General features: G+C 40.8%; 1 protein-coding gene across 4 annotated transcripts in view; it reads left to right on the top strand.

The window, feature by feature from the left end:
• STXBP4 (syntaxin binding protein 4) overlaps positions 1–18,698 on the top strand; it is a 184,025-nt gene that overhangs the window by 72,788 nt on the left and 92,539 nt on the right. For 3 of the 4 annotated variants that reach the window (XM_077458947.1, XM_077458949.1, XM_077458948.1), the window contains exons 12-13: positions 9,082–9,258; positions 14,731–14,847. In XM_077458947.1, the coding sequence (XP_077315073.1) occupies positions 9,082–9,258; positions 14,731–14,847 (294 nt within the window). Of the gene's footprint in view, positions 1–9,081; positions 9,259–14,730; positions 14,848–17,719; positions 18,177–18,698 lie in introns of those variants that run through there. The other variant, XM_077458950.1, reaches the window with a different exon arrangement.

The raw sequence follows: 18,698 nt of genomic DNA, 5'->3' as shown, positions 1-18,698 counted from the left end.
TAGAAAATGTTGACACCATTTGGTAACTTGTGCTCTACGCGCTTCGAAAAGAAGACTTCCAGGACACATTCCAGAACTGGCAGGAACGCTGGGAGCGCTGTATTGCTGTACAAAGGGACTATTTTGAAGGTGATAGTGTGTAAACATAGATATAAAGTACTTTCTTGTAAACAGAGCTAGTCTCAACTTTTTGATACCACCTCGTATACCTGATTGCGTTCAAGTGGTTATATCGGGGCCATGGCTGCAGCTCTCAGCCATAACTCCGGGATTTTTCAGCTGATGATTCTCTTTCTGCTAAAAGCGATCCAGGTGGCTAATTAGCCACTGAAAGCATCGGGAGGGGTTGTCTGCCACCCCACCATTCTCCAGTATGGCTTTCCTGTTTCCTGAACTTACCCATCCCACCGGGAAATAACGAAATGCTTGCGTGTGTGTGTGTGTGTGTGTGTGTGTGTGTGTGTGTGTGTATGTGTATATATATACATATTACACACATACATGTGATTGTGCAGCAAGTTGTTAATGGTGTTTTGATATTTTAAAGTGGTTTTAAGGGCAGAAGGTTTTTATCTTAATGCATTCTGTGTGCAGCAGCCCCCCTCCACCCCCCCCAATACCTACCTGAGCCAAACTCGATCCAGTGATATTGAATGAGACATACAGCTGTTTGGGACTCTCTCTCCCCATTGGCTGAGACAGCAGCGGGTGAAGAAGGTCCACAAAAGAGGAGGATCTGGGCTGCTCTGTGCAAGACCACTGCACAGCGCAGGTAAGTATAACAGGTTTGTTATTTTTAAACCAAAAAAAAAAAAGAGACTTTGGTATCACTTAAATAAAAATACACGGAATAAAAGCAATGCAAGTGTTACATTTTGTAAGATCACACGGAATGGAACCAGCTCTGGAAAGAATACAAGCAAGGCCTTTTTTTTTTTTTTTCTTGGAAAGCATAAGATAATTTTTTTTTGTTTTAATCTCCATTTTTCAATGGTAGAGGACAGATCTGTGGTCTGTATCTCCATAAAGCAGATCTGTCCATACTTTATTGTTATCACAAGGGATGTTTTACATTTCTTGTGACGGCAATAAAAGTGATAAAAAAAATAAAATTAAAGGGACAGTGTAAAAAAAAAAAAAAGTTAATAATAAAAAAGAAAAGTCAAGTGCCCCTAACACCCCCCCCCCCCCCGTGCTTGTGGGTAGAGGCAAACGCATAGGTATGTCGCATATGTAAACGGTGTTCGCACCACACATTTGAGGTATCGCTGAGAACATTATAGCGAGAGCGATAATTCTAGCTCTAGACCTCCTTGTTAACTCTAAACTAGTAGCCTGTAAAAATTCTTAAAGCATCCGTCATGGAGTTATTTAAGTACTATAGTGTGTCACCATTCCATGAACGTGCGCAATTTTAAAGTGACATGTTAGGTATCTATCTATTCGGCATATTGTCATCTTTTACATTCTACCAAAACATTGGGTTATATGTTGTGTCTTGTGGCATTTAAATTAATTAACATGTGTTTTTCTTTAAAAAAACATGCTGTGGAAATAAGGTGTGACTTAAAATATTGTAACAGCCACCATTGTATTCTCTAGGGCCTCTGCCAAAAAACAATTATATATATATATATATATGTGTATATATGTATATGTGTATATATGTATATGTATATGTGTGTATATATATATATATATATATATATATATATATATATATATATATATATATATAGGGGTTCTAAGCAATTTTCTAGCAAAAAAAACAGAACAGAAAGTGTTAGAACAGGTCTGGTCTTTAAATGGTTAAAACATTGTCCTGCTACTGACCTCTGTTGCACAGCAGTAACCTAGTATACGGTACATATATCCATATCCTTACTGCTTACAATAACCAAAACTATGCAGTTCTCAAGAGTGCCACATCACAACAATCTCCGGTATGCTAGGTCATTACTGGAAATGGCTGCACCTTCTCATCCTCCAGCTACATCAGAAGTGCGCAGCGCTCTCCAGAAATTCAATTTGAATGAAGGTATGGAAATGAATTCTTTTGCCCTTCAGTGTTCCAATCATACTTTTGTGCTGAAGATCAATTGTCTTCAGAAGTAATCCAAGGGATGAATATGGGGAACTTCACTCAATTTTCCTCTCATATATCCTCCAAAACACATGAATATGTGAAGTATAATCGCAAATGACAGTCAGCTTTACAGCAATCTGCAGGCTGGATGAAGAAAAAAAAAAACCCCAGAATGTTCATTTAAAGCTGACATTTTCAATATGGAAACAGCACACTGTTGTAGGGCTGCAGCTAACGATTAGTTTCATAATCAATTTGTTGGCAGATTATTATTTAGATTATATAATCAACCCTTTCTCCAGAGCCGTTTTTGCATTTTTTTTAATACACATTTAAAAAAAAAAAATTTAGGCCTGAAGATTGCATAAAACCCCCAAAACATTTTTGTATTCTAAAAAAAAAGAAATGATTCAAACCTCCATCAGCACCCCATTAATTGGCACCTCATCCCTTTTAGAAATATCAAACAAGGTTTTTTTTAAGGTAAACCAAACCTAGGAAATGGGACATTAACGGTGCAAAAAATCAGAGTTATATTTATAATAAAAGATTTTTCCATACAAAATTTATTTATACAAAATTCATAAAAACAGAACAGTAATCAGTATAGTCACAACTATGTGACTGTGTATACAACTTTAGTGTGACTATACTGATTACTGTTCTGTTTTTATGAATTTTGTATAAATAAATTTTGTATGGAAAAATCTTTTATTATGAATATAACTCTGATTTTTTGCACCGTTAATGTCCCATTTCCTAGGTTTGGTTTACCTTAAAAAAAACCTTGTTTGATATTTTTGTATTCTGTTTTCTGAAAGCAGATACCTTGGAAAATAAAATAGTGGTAGTTCCAATTTTTTATGTTGCACGATAAGATACACAAACGTTTCAGGATAAAATACACTAAGGCCGCGTACACCCGCGGGGACTGTTCGCCCAACTTTGTCCGTCAAACAGTTTCGGCAAACAGTCCGCTCAAAATTAGCATGGACGGACATGGCCACACACGACGAACGAACAGTTTGCTGAAACCGTGCGCGATGACGTGAACGGCACGTACGACGGGACGAAAAATACGACGTCCTATACACTGCATTATAACTTTCGGCGTGTAAATCCTTTCTGAGCATGCGCGGAACTTAGTTTGACGAACAAGCCTACACACGAGGGGACTGTTCACTGAAACAAAGTTTCAGCGGACAGTTTTTCGGAATTTCCGAAAAACCTTGTTCAGCGGACTGTTCGCTGAAACTGTCCGCTGAAAGCCCACACACGAGCGGACTGTTTGCCGAAACACTGTTCAGCGGACAAAGTTGGGCGAACAGTCCCCGCGTGTGTACGCGGCCTAAGTTTAATTATAGGGGCACATAATTGTGGGTCAGGGCTGCATGTCATCTCCACACGTACTCGAATAAATAAGAAAGAAGCTCCAGATAGTGCAATTCTGTTTTATCCTTAAGACCCCTTTCACACTGGGGTGTTTTTCAGGCGCTTTAGCGTAAATAAAGTGCCTGCAAAGTGCTTGAAAGAAGCCTCATCTGCAATCCCAATGTAAAAGCCTGAGTGCTTTCACCCTGAGATCCCTTTCACACTGGGGCGTTTTTCTTTAGCTTTAAAAAAAGCGCATGTAAAGCGCCTGAAAGAAGCCGCAACTGCAATCTCAATGTAAAAGCCCGCGTGCTTTCACAATGAGGCACTGCGCTGGCAGGGCATTGAAAAAAGTCCTGCAAGCAGCTTCTTTGCAGTGCTTTGGGAACGGTGAATATACGATGATAGATAGATATACATTAATTTATTATTTGTGTATTATTACATATTTTTATTTTATTTATGATGATTTTTAGTTATTTGTGTTTTTATTTTATATTTAATCATATATTATTACTATTTTATTTAATTTGAGAAGAAAATCACACAAAAAACGCGTGAATGGTGCGTTTTCATTTCTGTGGGAATAAAAACATGCCAAAAATGCTCAAATCTGCTCCATTCGAGCTACAAAAAAGAAGCTCCAAAACTTTTTTGAGCTTCAGGCGATTTGGAGTGGAGATGTGAACCGGGAGCCGGAGAGAATAATTAAATTTTTTTCCCCTCCTCCAGCGTTTTGGAGTGTCGAACTTCAAGCCACAAAACTCTACGGTGTGAATGAGACCTTAGGGTTCAGTTTAAGGGTTACATTGAGGTGAAGGGTCAGTAAGTGACTATCAATGTTTGGGGTTTGACTAATTCATTTTTAGATGTGGTTCATTTTTCAGTTGAAATAAGTACCTATAATAGAAATTGGAGAAGTTTTTTTCATGGTGAAATTGTGTTCACCAGAACTCTCACAGCAATAAAAAGAAGGAAATCGATAATTACAAAGAGTAATGTGCCCTTTTCTTAGCCATTAGGCACAAAAGAGTTTTTGAATGGAAGCCCCACTTCAAAAATAATCATGATGGTAATAATTGTAATAATACTTCATGTTCAACAACCCTTTAAAATAGGCAAGTATCTTTTTTTTTTTTCTTTTTTTTTTTTTTTTGTTTCTTCATTAATTTTCAAGAGACTAACTGGTTTGGAGAGCAAGTTATTTTGTTTTTTGTATTTGCCTCTTAGAACAAGAGCCAGCTAGCATTCCAAGTATTGTCTGAAAAGATGTTTTCAACATTTTTCATCTAATGAAAATGTTCAGAACATGCTTTCTTTGTTCCTCGTCAATATCCCTCAGCCACTTCATATTCTAGCATGCTTCATACCATCCAATTGTCACTCCTTATCTGAAGTGAAAATCGTGTTAAAAAGGGTCAGATTAAATTTGACTGTTCTATCCAATATCTCACTTTTAAATGAGTGTAGGAGCAAATGAAAGGAGCCGTTGAGAAACTAATTTATCCGCTGTAAAAGCGTCTGCTTGTCCGCTGGTCAATATACACCAGCCTTTCCAAAGTACTCCTGCAGGTCACAAGTGTTTGGGAGGGCCATTTAATTTGGCTTTTTATTCTTATAAGAAGTTCTTTTGTACAGATAATCCTGTTTCCGTGAAGCATGTGAAACCCTTTTCTATAGAATTAACTAATCAAAAACAGATTATTATTTTTTTTTTATGAGGACCGGACAATGAGGTTGAATGCTGGCCTAATGAATAACCAAATACTGTTTAAAATTAGAACTGTAGATGCCCTTCTAACCACTTGGAATGTAGAAATGAACTGGCCACACAATGATGCCGTCACAAATGTCTACGCGGTAAAACTAAGTGCAGATGTGCTCCTGGGCGTGCACCTGATGGGAGCTGAAGTCATGTTTTGGAGGCAAGTGGTGTACATCAGACTTAAGGAAAGAATCTGGAGTCTTGCCACAGCTAGAGCGGTATATTGGATTTTGTCTTAGCCCTTGTACACACGGTCGGAGAGTCTGACGGAATGTGACCGTTTTGTCGGATATTACGACTGTGTGTGGTTTCCATCGGACTGTTTCCGTCTGAATATCCGACGGACCAACTTTTCCAACTTGCCGGTAAAATTTTCCGACAAAATGCTCCGATCGGACATACTCCGATCATATGTAGCCGGACAAAGTGCCACGCATGCTCAGATCAAATTCCTAGACCAAAGCTATTGGCTACTAGCCAGAACATAGTCCCGTCCTAACGAAATAACGTCATCACGTTAAGTACGATCGGATTTTCTGACAACTTTGTCCGACTGTGTGTATGCAACAGTTTCGGACAAAATCTGACGGATTTGGTTGCCGGAATGTCCGACCGTGTGTACAAGGGCTTAGGCAGAACTTTACTTTATAGCCTTGTTGGCAATGTAAATTTCAGGTCCAGACGATTGGCTGGACCCAGAGGAGTGGTCCTTACTTTCAAGTACCTGGTGGAGACTGGAACGTTGTGGGGGCTTCTCTTGCACCTCCTGCCCAACACTCCTGAAAGTGGAGACAGAGTGTGAAGGCAGAGAGTGGCATGAGTGCTGTAGTAGCCAATTGACTGAAAGCGGAAACTGGGGAGAATGGCAAGGTCAATAACAGCCGGGCAGCGTGGAACTCAATTAGCAGACAGGGCAAGTAAGCAGGCCACAGTTGGTAAAAGCCGGGCATTAGCAGTACAGAATCAGCAGGCAGAGGCAAGTCCAGTAATCAGGCCAAGGTTGCAGTAACCAAATGAGCAAGGTTGAGAGAGAGAGAGAGAGCAGGGGCGAACTCCAGGGAGAATCTGGGCATATAAAAATGGATCAGGTCTCAAGACACTGAAAATATATAAATTCTAAAATGACAGTCCAAACTGTGAAAACAGTCCAAGTGATAAAAATGTAATTATAAAGGGCAAAGCAGTGTGAAGTAGTGAATCGAGTGATTGTATATGAACAATCCAAACGAATCCTCCACCATGTGACGTCAACAACACGGAACTTAGGATGTACCCTTACCACAATAGGTGGACTCTCTATTATGGGAGGTCAAAACCGCAATGAGGTGTATCAGCTGTAGTGTGTCCCGAAAGCCTTTAATGCAGATGATGTCCGTACCGCACTTGGTACGAATTGGAAGACCAATTGTTTTTTTTATTTTAAAAATGGCAACGATTTACAGTATATAGTGCTTTGGAAATCTAAATGTCATTCTGTTAGGGTTTACTTTAACCACTTTAGCTTCGGGAGGTTTTACCCCTTTCAAGACCGGGCCATTTTTTGTTATTAGACACTACGCTACTTTAACTGGCAAATACGCAGTCATGCAACGCTGCTTAGTCCTGGGTCCAAAGCCGCGTGAAAGATTCTGATTTTAGGAGGGAGGGGGCGCTCTTCCTGCTGTCTGTCCTGTGAATTGTGTGATAAGAGCATGGCCAGTGAATTTATAGTAAACTGAAGATGGTGATGAGCAGTGAATAAACTGGGGAAATGCATGGGTGAGTTAAGTTCCAATTTAGGAACTACCTGACGTGTACATTTAAATATTTTATTTTTTTTGCGCTCATGTTGAGCATGTTGCTGTACCAATATTTTTTTTTTTTATATATATATATCTGTCAATAAAAACAATTTAAAAAAATGTATATATTTTTCTATTTTAACCACTTGACCTCCCGGAAGGTTTCACCCCTTCATGACCAAGCCATTTTTTGCTGTTTGTCACTGCGCTACTTTAACTAGCAATTATGCAGTCATGCCACACTGTACACAAACTTACTTAATTAGAGCTTTCTTTTGGTGGTATTTGATCACCACTGGGTTGTTGATTTGTATTGTGTAAACTGAAAAAGACCAACAATTTTGAGGAAAAAAAAATATATATTTTTTTACTTTCTGCTATAAAACATATCCATTAAAAAATCAATTTTTTTTGTGAATGTAGGCTAACCCTATTCTGCTACATGTCTTTGTTAAAAAAAAAAAATAAATCCCAGAAAGTGTATATTGATTGGTTTGTGTGAAAGTTATATTGTCTACAAACTATGGTATAGATACTGGAATGTTTATTTTCTTTATACTAGTAATGGTTGTGATCAGCGACTTATAGTGGGACTGTGATAGTGCAGCGGACAATCAGACATCAGCTAACCTAACACTGGGTAGGAAGTGACTGACAGTGACATCTCTAGTGGCACTAAAGCCCCATACACACTATCAGATTTTCTGCCGATTTCTTCCTTCAGATTTACCAAAACCATATAATATGAGGTCAAATCTTAGGAGTTTCAATGTGCATGCAATCAGGCAGGCTCTTGCACTACATGGTTTTGGTAAACCTGAAGGAAAAAATCAGTAGAAAATCTGATAGTGGCTTTAGACCTCTTTAACGCTGGGGATCTATCCGTTGAGCCCTGCTGAGCAGAGGGATGACAGGTCCGTGTCAGCTCCACTGGTGCAGAGTGGATATGGACACAGCCCGCTGTCAGATGGACATGGATTGCCTGTCTGTTTCCATCCAACTGTCATCCGATCTGCCAGAGGGATGGGAAACAAATCCCCATCCATATGTTTTAATGTCGGCCGGGTCAACGGACACATGTCCATTAACATCCACTGCTCCATAGAGTGCAGTGGATCATCTTATCACGTCAACCTAAAAAACTGACAAGCGGAACCAATCGGTCCATCAGTGTGAAAGGGGCCTAATACAGTGTTCAGTGATAATAAAATACACTGTCACTGTATTAATGAAACTGGTTGGGAAGGGGTTAACTTTTATGGGCAATCAAAGGGTTGAATTTGTGCCTAAAATGTGTAGTGTGTGCTGCTTTTACTAAGACATGTGGCTGCTTAGCAGTAAAATAAAAAATAAAAAACGACCACACCTCTGCTGTGTACAGAGCCCTGTGTTGTTTGTAAACACAGGGCTCTGTACCATCATTCGCTAAGCCGTTCAGCAGGCCCTGGCCATAAATCATTGACCTGCTAAGCGACTTGTGCTGTAGCAAACGACCACACAGGTGGGGCCGAGGATGTGTGCGTACCCCCTACCCGGAAATGCTGGATCACATATATTATATGTACGTGATCTGGCACAGCGGGGCCGTCCTGCCACAGTAAAAAGGCAGTGGGTGGCCCATAAGTGGTTACAATCCAGAGAAGCTGATTACTTTGTTTTTGAACATCAATAGTGGGATATCTAAACTTCTAAATCATTATTATTATTTTTTATTATTATACACGATGCATATAGCACCAACAGTTTACGCAGTGCTTTACAATGTATAGGGGGGACAACACAATTACAGTACAGTTCAATACAAAAGGTACGGGAGGGCCCGGCTCATAGAGCTTACATTCTAAAGGGAGGGGGTGGCTCGGGGGCATTTAGATGGGTGTGGGATAGGCTTCCCTGAATAAATGAGTTTTCAGGGATCTCCTAAAGGTGGACAGGGTAGGGGCTGATCGGATATACTGGGGCAGGGAGTTCCAGAGGATGGGAGAGGCTCTGCAGAAGTCTTGACTTTAGATCATATTTAATTCCTGGGAGTTCAGACATGGTTATGCGTAACTCTTCTTTATTGTTGTCGTCCTCAGGAAGCTAAAGCCGCCATTGAGGAAACCAGAGCCCTGCGTAGCAGAATCCACCTGGCTGAAGTGGCGCAGAGACAAGCACGAGGCGTTGAGATGGACTACGAAGAAGTCATCTCCCTCCTGGAAGCTGAAATAACGGCGCTGAAAGCCCAGCTTGCTGATTACTCCGGCCACAGTAAAGTAAGGCGAACAGCCACCATCCGTTACCATGGCTTCCCCTGAGCAGTCATGTGGCCCCAGCTCTCTCCCTTTCAGTAAAGTAGGTCAGCATTTGTCTTGTATTATTCAGTGCTTGCAGTGATGTGCAGTGCTGAGCACAGTGTGGGCGTAGAGACCCTTTCTATTAGAAAAGCCAGTATTATTTTGTTTGCCGCAGAGGGAAACAGGAGTTTGCACAGATGACTGGATTATACAGTAAAGTGCATCTGTCATCTTAACAGCAAACATTATGCTGTGATGGAGGAGAACGGAAAGTACACTACCCTTTTTTTCTCCAATTACACTGGATGAAGTCATAGATACTTGGGCTGCTCAACTTTCAGTAATTACTTGGGAACAGGGCGATTGAAAGCCTTTGTGTTGGCTCAGTACATTACCAATGGTTACAGTTTTAGACCCTGTGGGATGGCTGGTACACACAGCTCAACAGAAACCAGCTGACAATCAGCCAGTGTGTACAGCATTCTGTCCGATAGAAGCCGGCCTAACATCTAAACCAGCCGATCGGCATCCAATCAGCATCTGCAGCCAATCACTATGTGTTTTTAAAACACAATAGCTTAGCGGGGAGATCGCTGCACTAACATCACTAGGGCTGAAACAACTAATCGATTATTAAATTAATCGATTTCTATTTTCATAATCGATTAATTGGCCAGTAACAAAATCGGGTTAAAGTTAATGAGTCTGATGATATTTACCAGATTGACCATTTAATAGTATATCTCTCCTCTAATAGTATATACAGTATTTCTCTCCTCTAATGGTATATACAGTATTTCTCTCCTCTAATGGTATATACAGTATATCTCCTCTAATGGTATATACAGTATATCTCCTCTAATGGTATATACAGTATATCTCTCCTCTAATGGTATATACAGTATATCTCTCCTCTAATGGTATATACAGTATATCGCTCCTCTAATGGTATATACAGTATTTCTCTCATCTAATGGTATATACAGTATTTCTCTCCTCTAATGGTATATACGGTATATCTCCTAATAGTATATGCGGTATATATCCCCTCTAATAGTATATACAGTATATCTCTCCTCTAATAGTGTATATAGCCTCTACTAGTATATACAGTATATCTCTTCTACTAGTATATACAGTATATCTCTTCTAATAGTATATACAGTATATCTCTTCTAATAGTATATACAGTATATCTCTTCTAATAGTATATACAGTATATCTCTCCTCTAATAGTATATACAGTATATATCCCCTCTAATATATACAGTATATCTCTTCTGTCTGTTATTCTCAGAGTGGATTCGATATTTTGCTCCCTAACCATATAGTTGGTTATTTATATTTACCACTGTATATAGAGATATTTAGGAATAAATTGCCTTTTTTTTTAAACTTTACATATTAACTAAATTATACACCACACCTTTTTTTTGCAGTTATTAACCGATTAATCAAAACAGTAATCAGCCAACTAATCGATTATGAAAATAATCGTTAGGTACAGCCCTGAACATCACATAGTTGTTACAGTGAGCTCCTCCGTTTTTTTTTTTTTTTCACTCAGCCTGCTGACCTGAAGGGAAAAAAGAACTTGCAGTGTGTACCAATCATAAGTATAATGGATCTCACCATCAGCTCTGAATAGAATATATATATATATTAATGGATTTTGTTCACTTTGCCATGTTAAGCCGCGTACACACGGGCGGACTGTATGGCCAACTTAGTCCGTCAGACAATCCGACGGACAGTCCGTCCTACTTTCGAATGAACGGACTTGACCACACACGGATGCAAAACAGTCCGCCGAAAGTTTGCGCAATGATGTGTACAGCACGTACGACGGGACTAGAAATAGGAAGTCCAATACACAGCAATGCAACCTTTCGCCGTGTAAATCCTTTCTGAGCATGCGCCATACTTAGTCCGTCCAACTAGCCTACTCACGAGCGGATTGTCCGCTGAAACCAAAGTCTGACGGACAATATTACGGAAATTCCGAAATACTTAATCCGCCAGACTGCACGCTGAAAAAGTCCGCTGAAGCCCACACACGAGCGGACTGTCCGCTGAAATGTGTTTCGGCGGACTAAGTTGGCCAGACAGTCCGCCCGTGTGTACGCGGCTTTAGCTGTGATGGAATTTTTTTTACTCATTACAACCATAAGAAAAATTACTAGGGATACACCGATACCATTTTTTTAGTACTCGCCGATACCTACCACAACAGTTTTTTTTTTTTATACTTCAGCTGTTAGCAATGGTACAAAGCATTAAAGCGTTTTTTTACAAATTAAATTAATTTAAAATGTTGTGCTTTTTTTTTTTATGTGAAACGTGTAAATATATGTTACAAATGTAAAAATATTGGGGGCGGGTCCAAGATGGCGATGTGAGCGGCTGCTTTCTGCTCAAGCTCCGTGGGGTATCTGGGTATTATCTGGATCCTGTGGGTGTAATTCCTTGGTCTACACTGCTAAGCCACCTGGATGAGGCGCAGATCGTCGGGCACAGCTTTCGGTAATGGGAAAAAGCTTAATTTCCCACCGATTTTATAGAGGAGACCCGTTCTACGCGCAGCTCACACATGGCCTCACAGACAGGCCCCATGGAGTCAGCTGATTCCCGGCTGCCCTAGCTGGTAGACGTGATGGCGGCCATAACGACTTGCCAGGCCATGCTTACTGCAAAAATTGAGACAGTATAGATGGACGTCGGCCTATTGAGGCAGGGCATGGACAAGCTCTGCTCTAGAGTAATGGAGACTGAGCAGAGGGTCAGCCACATGGAGGACACGTCACAGAACACACCGCTGCTCTCCACACTCTCCAGACCAAGGTAAAGGCCCTTGAGTACACAAAGTGCAGATCATCTCACCACTGGTCTTTTGAACATTACAATGGGTCACTGTACTCCAATGGCCTCCACAGTCACTAGATGTCAAACCAATAGAGCACCTTTTGGATGTGGTGCAAGAGGTTCGCATCATGGATGTGTAGCTGACAAATCTGCAGCAACTGCGTGATGCTATCATGTCAATATGTTTACAACGCCTTGTTGAATATATGCCACAAAGAATTAAGGTAGTTCTGAAGGCAAAAGGGGGTCCAACTCGGTACTAGCAAGGTGTACCTAACAAAATGGCCGATGAGTGTATATTTTGAAGCGTTATTCCAGGTTGCTCCAACTCCCTTCAGTTTCCTGCCCTCCTTCCTTCTGGAGTCTTTGGTCTGGTCAGGTGACATCACAGGTCCTCTTCCGGCGACGGTGGGCTGGCCCTGCTCTCAGTTTGGTCCTGTAAGCACTGGGCATCTTGATGACATCCCCCCAGGGGGTGGGTTCTTCAAGCCCTTTTCCCCACCCCAGGTCCACTTTTGGGTCAAATTACTTTGTTGCTTAACCTGAAAAGGGGACTGTAGCTGAATCCCAAAGTTGTGGGTCTGCTGTGTATAGTCAGAGATAGCAACAATTCCAATGTACTATTCCCAACGCACACGCTCCTATAAAAGCTGAAGTGACCACCATCTGGAACTGAGAACAATCGGAGGGAGAGATCTTATCGGCACACCATGGGTCTCCAAAATTGGGTCTTCAATTTTGAGCTAGAGATGGGGTATTACAGCCAGAGCTTTTTTCTTTATGTTTTGCATACTAGGCAATTAATTCGTAAATTTTGATCTTCAGCTGTAGTTGGGCTTTACGTTTTTGTTGTGTGCAAAACAGACACTTTTCCTTTGCCCCAGTGGATGTAAATAAAACGAGAATTCCCTTTACAAGGCTCTCTAATTACACATGTACCTGTTTTGCTAGAGGGCATTGCCTTTTAAGGTTTATGGGTATATAAAAATGTTTTATATGGTAAGGGAGCTTTCTGAGGCAGGTGTGTTTATACTATGCCTCAAAGTGTGTCTTTAGTTTTACAGAGCACACATGAAGTGATAATCATATATATTCTGTACTGTATGCCATTTTGCTGAGTGTTTAGCAAATCTTCAAGGAAGAAAATACTGCAGCTGCTGACTTTTAAAATAAGGACACTTACCTGTCCAGGGAGCCCGCGATGTCGGCATCCGGAGCCGATCTATTCCTTGGCTGTTGGGTACTGCCGCCACCATCTTCGGTAAGGGGATCAGGAAGTGAAGCCTTGCTGCTTCACTTTCTGGTTCCCTACTGCACATGCGCATCTCGCGTGGTGCTATCCCACTGGTCTCTGCTGTGTTCTGGGACCTGTGTGTCTCCCAGAAGACAGTGGGGGGGGGGGGGGGCGGAGAAGGTGCCTGGAAGTGACGTAGATACCTGCGGGTGGCTCGGGTATCTATGCCCGGAAGTGGGAGAAAAATACCTGTATTAGACAGTTATCTGCTCCCCCCTCCCACCTGAAAGGTGCCACATGTGACAATGGAGGGGGGAGGAGCTGGAAAAGTGGAAGTTCCATTTTTGGGTGGAACTCCGCTTTAATGGCAATCAGGTTCTATACAAGGTATAGATGCGCCACTTTACAGGCAGACAAAGGGGACCCCTCAGGCACTATATTTTTCATTTCATATTTTTCATTTTTATTGTTTCTCTTTAAAGAGGAAGTAAACCCTGATGAGTTTACTTCCTCTTTGATTCCCTGCAAAGGTAAAGCATAATGGACTACTATGCATCTCATAGTGTATAGTGCATAGTGTATGGGTCATTTACCTGACACAGGAGCCAGCGAAGTCACCGCTGTCCCCTGTAGTCCGGAGCATCCATCTTCTCGGTGGGTCTCGCTGCTCCGCCGCTGTCATTCGATGTCACTCCCGCACATGCTCATGGGAGCCGCCACTCGCGGCATATCACCGTTGACAGCGGTGCCTGTGTTTTGACAAATATTTGCTAAACCATGTAGGTTTAGGAGATATTTCTTGGACCTACAGGTAAGCCTTAATCTAGGCTTACCTGTAGGTCAAAGTGGGTTTGTTTTCAACCACTTTAAGTATCATTAAAATCACAGCTCCTGTAAAAACGATCTTTTTAAAAGATATTTTTTTTGCAATGATGCATGTACCCCAGGGCAGTTCCCTGAGCCCCCATACCCTTTTTATGGCCAATAACTTGCATATGGGTCTTCAAAATGGGGACTTTTTTTTCTAATTCGATAGACTTCAATGGGGTTCTGGTCTGAACTTTTGCGATGTTCCAAAGCTCTGGCATGAACCGAACCGGGAGGTGTTTCGGCCCAACTCTAATTATGTATAGTAAGTACGTAACGCTTTAATGGCAGATTATGTAAAGCGGTGCTGAGGTCTGCACATCACTTCCTAATATCAGGCCCTGCCTACCCTTCGCAGAGCACAACAAAACGGCAACTATGAGACGTTAAAGTTCAGTAAAGTGTTTGGATGGGTCATACATGGTGCTGTCCTTTCCTACATATGTGTAGACTGTGTGAGCATAATTTTCTTTTTGTTCTCTGTTCAGGACAATGTTCAGGATTTAAAACGCAGGATCACCGTCCTCGACTGTCAGCTGCGCAAATCAGAGATGACACGCAAAACCTTTGAAGTATCCACAGAAAAACTGCTGCAGTTTGTAGAGGTAAGTTATTGTTATTTAGACTTTTTAAAAGTAAAGCCTGTCCAGTATAAAATCTGAATCTTGCTTTATAGATAGTTAGCTGTTGAAATTTTGGATATTAGTAAAAAATGTTGGAACTGCCATTATTGACGTGTTTTTAAAGCAAACCATGCTTTTCCTTGCTTTTCCATCTAACGGTCAATGGGCCACAATCTCTTTGCAGATTAGCAGTTCTAGTTCTGATTCACTTTCTGCATGCTTGCCCCAGATTAGTGACTCACTACCAAGTAAGGATGAGCTCCGGCGTGTTCGCGCACCCCACGTGCAGAGCCCGCCAGGAAGTCAGCGCTGCGCTAATCACAGGCAGTGAGACATTTCCTGATCTCTGCAGCCGCGCATCGGGACAACGTGTCACTGCCTGTGATTAGCGCAGCGCAGTGCCGACTTCCTAGCGGGCTCTGCACGTTGGGTGTGCGAACACACTGGAGCTCATCCTTACTACCAAGTAATGGACAGATACAGGGCTGGAACTTGACCATCAAAGTGTCTCATGCTATTTCTCTTGCTTTCCCATATACTAGTAGCTGTAACTGACCAAGCGGAAGCATGGTTACGCCGCACTATATGTGTCTATGGACACACACAACACACCTTGGGAGCATGCCCACACAGGTGCCCCTTCAACACATCAAGCTTTCTTTTCTTATTTAAACCGGTTGAATATGATTTACCACACCCGGGTATTCATTTCTTTGGAAACTTGTATGTGTCCCTGACTTAGAGGCAAAAGGGATCATATAAACATTGTTTTTTTTTTTTTTTATGTTATTAAACCCTGCATTTAAAAATTAATCACTTGCCACCCAAGCCAATTCTGGCATTTCTCTCCTACATGTAAAAAAATTTTTGCTACAAAAGTACTCAGAACCCCCAAACATTAAAAATAAATATATAGAGAGAGATATAGATAGAGTATTTTTTTCTATTCTTAATTTTCAGTCTTTGTGTATATATATATATATATATATATACTGTATTTATAAGCGTATAACACGCGCCCGCGTATAACACGCACCCCAAGTTTAGGAGGGAATTTTAAGGAAAAAAACTTTTAGGAGGGAAACTTAAGGAAAAAAAAAACTTACATTTAAATGCTCATCAACGCAGCCTTATCAGTGTAATTTGCAGCCTTGTCATGCAGCCTGTCTATCATTGCAGCCTTGTAATGTAGCCTTGTTCATCGTTGTCCCCTTGTCAGATTTTATTTTTAAAAATGGCGCCACCGAGATGTCCTGTGTATCTCGGCGGCGCCCAGTAGTTCTCGGCCGCCATTGGCTCTTCTCGCGGTTTTTCGTCAGCTTTCGGCCGCTCTCAGCCTTTCTCAGCAGTTTTCGGCCGCTGAAAGCCACCGAGAATGGTCGAAAGCCACAAGAAGGGACGAAGGTGGCTGAAAGCCGCCAAGAGGCTCAAAAATCGCGCTGGATCTGCGTATAACACGCACCTGCGATTTCCCCCTGATTTTAAGGGGAAAAAAGTGCGTGTTATACGCCGATAAATATGGTGTGTATGTATGTGTATATGTGTGTGTGTATGTGTGTATATATATATATATATATATATATATATATATATATATATATATATATATATATATATATATATATAGATATATAGATATAGATATAGATATCATTTAAAAAAAATATTTTTAGCAGATACCCTGGGTAATCAAATGGCGTTGCAATTTTTTATGTCCCACGGTATTTACACAGCAGTTTTTCAAACACTATTTGAATAATATTTTTGGAAAATATACCTTTTAATGAATCTTAATGCAAGAAAACACAATAGATAGCCCAATTGTTTGTTAAAACATAAAAGATGATGTTACGCCGCATAAACAGATACCAAATATGTCACGCTTTATAATTGCACACTCTCTTGGAACGGCGCCAAAACTACAGTACTTAAAAATCTCCATTAAACATTTCTACAAATCACCACCAAATTTCGCCACGTTTCGTTTACAGGTGTTTTTAATTTTTGACTATTTGAGATAAAAAATAAATATATAAGAATGCTTCTAAGCGTAAACGTGGGAGACGGTTTTAATCACTTGCTGACCAGACGCTGTCGTTATACTGCGGCAGGTCGCCACGATCCCGTGAGCCGTCGTAGCTTTACGTTGGCTCGCGGGATAGCAGGCGCGTGCGCCCGATGAACTGCGGGGGTGCCGATACTCATGGGTGGCGGTCGTGATGACCGCTGGATCGTGGGCACGAGAGGCAGAACAGGGACGTGTGTGTGTAAACACACAAATCCCTGTTCTGCTCTGAGGAGCGACAGATCGTAAGTTCCTAATAGCTAGGAACCACGATCTGTCATTTCCTCTAGTCAGTCCCCTCCCTTTACAGTTAGAAACACACCCAGGGAACACAGTTAACCCCTTGATCGCCCCCTAGTGTTAACCCCTTCTCTACCAGTGACATTTTTACAGTAATCAGTGCATTTTTATAGCACTGATCGCTGTATAAATGCCAATAGTCCCAAAAATGTGTCAAAAGTGTCCGATGGGCCTGCCGTAATGTAGCAGTCCCGATTAAAAATCGCAGATAGCCGCCATTACTAGTAAAAAAAATAATAGTAAAAATGTTGTCAATCTATCCCCTATTTTGTAGACGCTATAACTTTTGCGCAGACCAATCAATATACGCTTATTGCATTTTCTTCTACATATTTTTGGTATAAAAAAAAAAACAGAATACATATTGGCCTGAAGTGAGAAAAAATTAGCTTTTTTTAAAAAAAAAATGGTGATATTTATTATAGCAAAAAGTACAATATTTTATGTTTTTTTTTTTTTCAAAATTGACGCTCTTTTTTTTGTTTATAGCGCCAAAAATTTAAATCTACAGAGGCGATTGAATACCATCAAAAGAAAGCTCTATGTGTGGGGGAAAAAAGAACGTCCATTTTGCAATTGTCAGTTAAAGCGACGCAGTGGCACCCCAGATGTTTTGGAACTACATTTCCCATGATGCTCCGCTACACTGCAGAGTGCCAGAGCATCATGGGAAATGTAGTTCCAAAATATCTGGGGTGCCAAGGTTCACCATCACTGCCCTACTCTATCCAAAACGAATAAAGCCAAAACCTTTTTTGTATTACAAGCTCCAAGAGTCATTTTGGGGATGTTTTCTTATTCCACTCTACAATACAATAGTTTCCTTTCAAAAATGATTTATACCTTCAGAATAATTTTCCACTCTAGCCACCAGATCTTGATTGTTCTAGTGTGAATGAAACAACGATTTAAGCTCATCAGCAAATTAAAGCAAAATGGAAACATTGTTGCTGATTTTTTTTTTTTTTTTTTTACATCCTGATAAAAGCTAGATGCATTGGTTAAAGGTGTCAGATGGATAATTGTATATGATTTTTCCAGAGCAGAGGAGGGTATTGGCTTTCATAATGAGAAAATAGACTTTGTTGGCTCCCTGCAGCTGGCATGTCACAGTTTCAAAATGAATAGCAGAAACAGCGGGAGCCAATGGCTCTTTTTCAAGAGGCGCCTTCATATACTTCCTGCAGGAGATGAACGGTAAAGGTCAGAATAAAACACCACAGCGGAAGATTGTGACAGCGAATCATAATGCAGCTTTCCATGTAAAAGGAGATTTTAATAAAGGGAATAGATTTTTTTTTTTTTTTAACAGCTTTCTAAATATGTATGTGAATGAAATCTGTTTTAAAGCATAACAACTTGGTAAAAATAAAGTTCTTTAGCAAGAAACATACATTCCACATTAAATTATGCTACCAAAATTATTGCATGCTGTAAAATGCTGAAGCCCAGAGCCCCTGAACAGCAG

This window comes from Lithobates pipiens, unplaced genomic scaffold, assembly GCF_037356315.1.
Source record: "Lithobates pipiens isolate NorthernLeopardFrog02 unplaced genomic scaffold, aLitPip1_a1.2 Scaffold_28, whole genome shotgun sequence".
NCBI lineage: Eukaryota > Metazoa > Chordata > Amphibia > Anura > Ranidae > Lithobates > Lithobates pipiens.
Note: the sequence above shows the minus strand (reverse complement) of the source record. Positions and strands in the feature narration are given on the sequence as shown.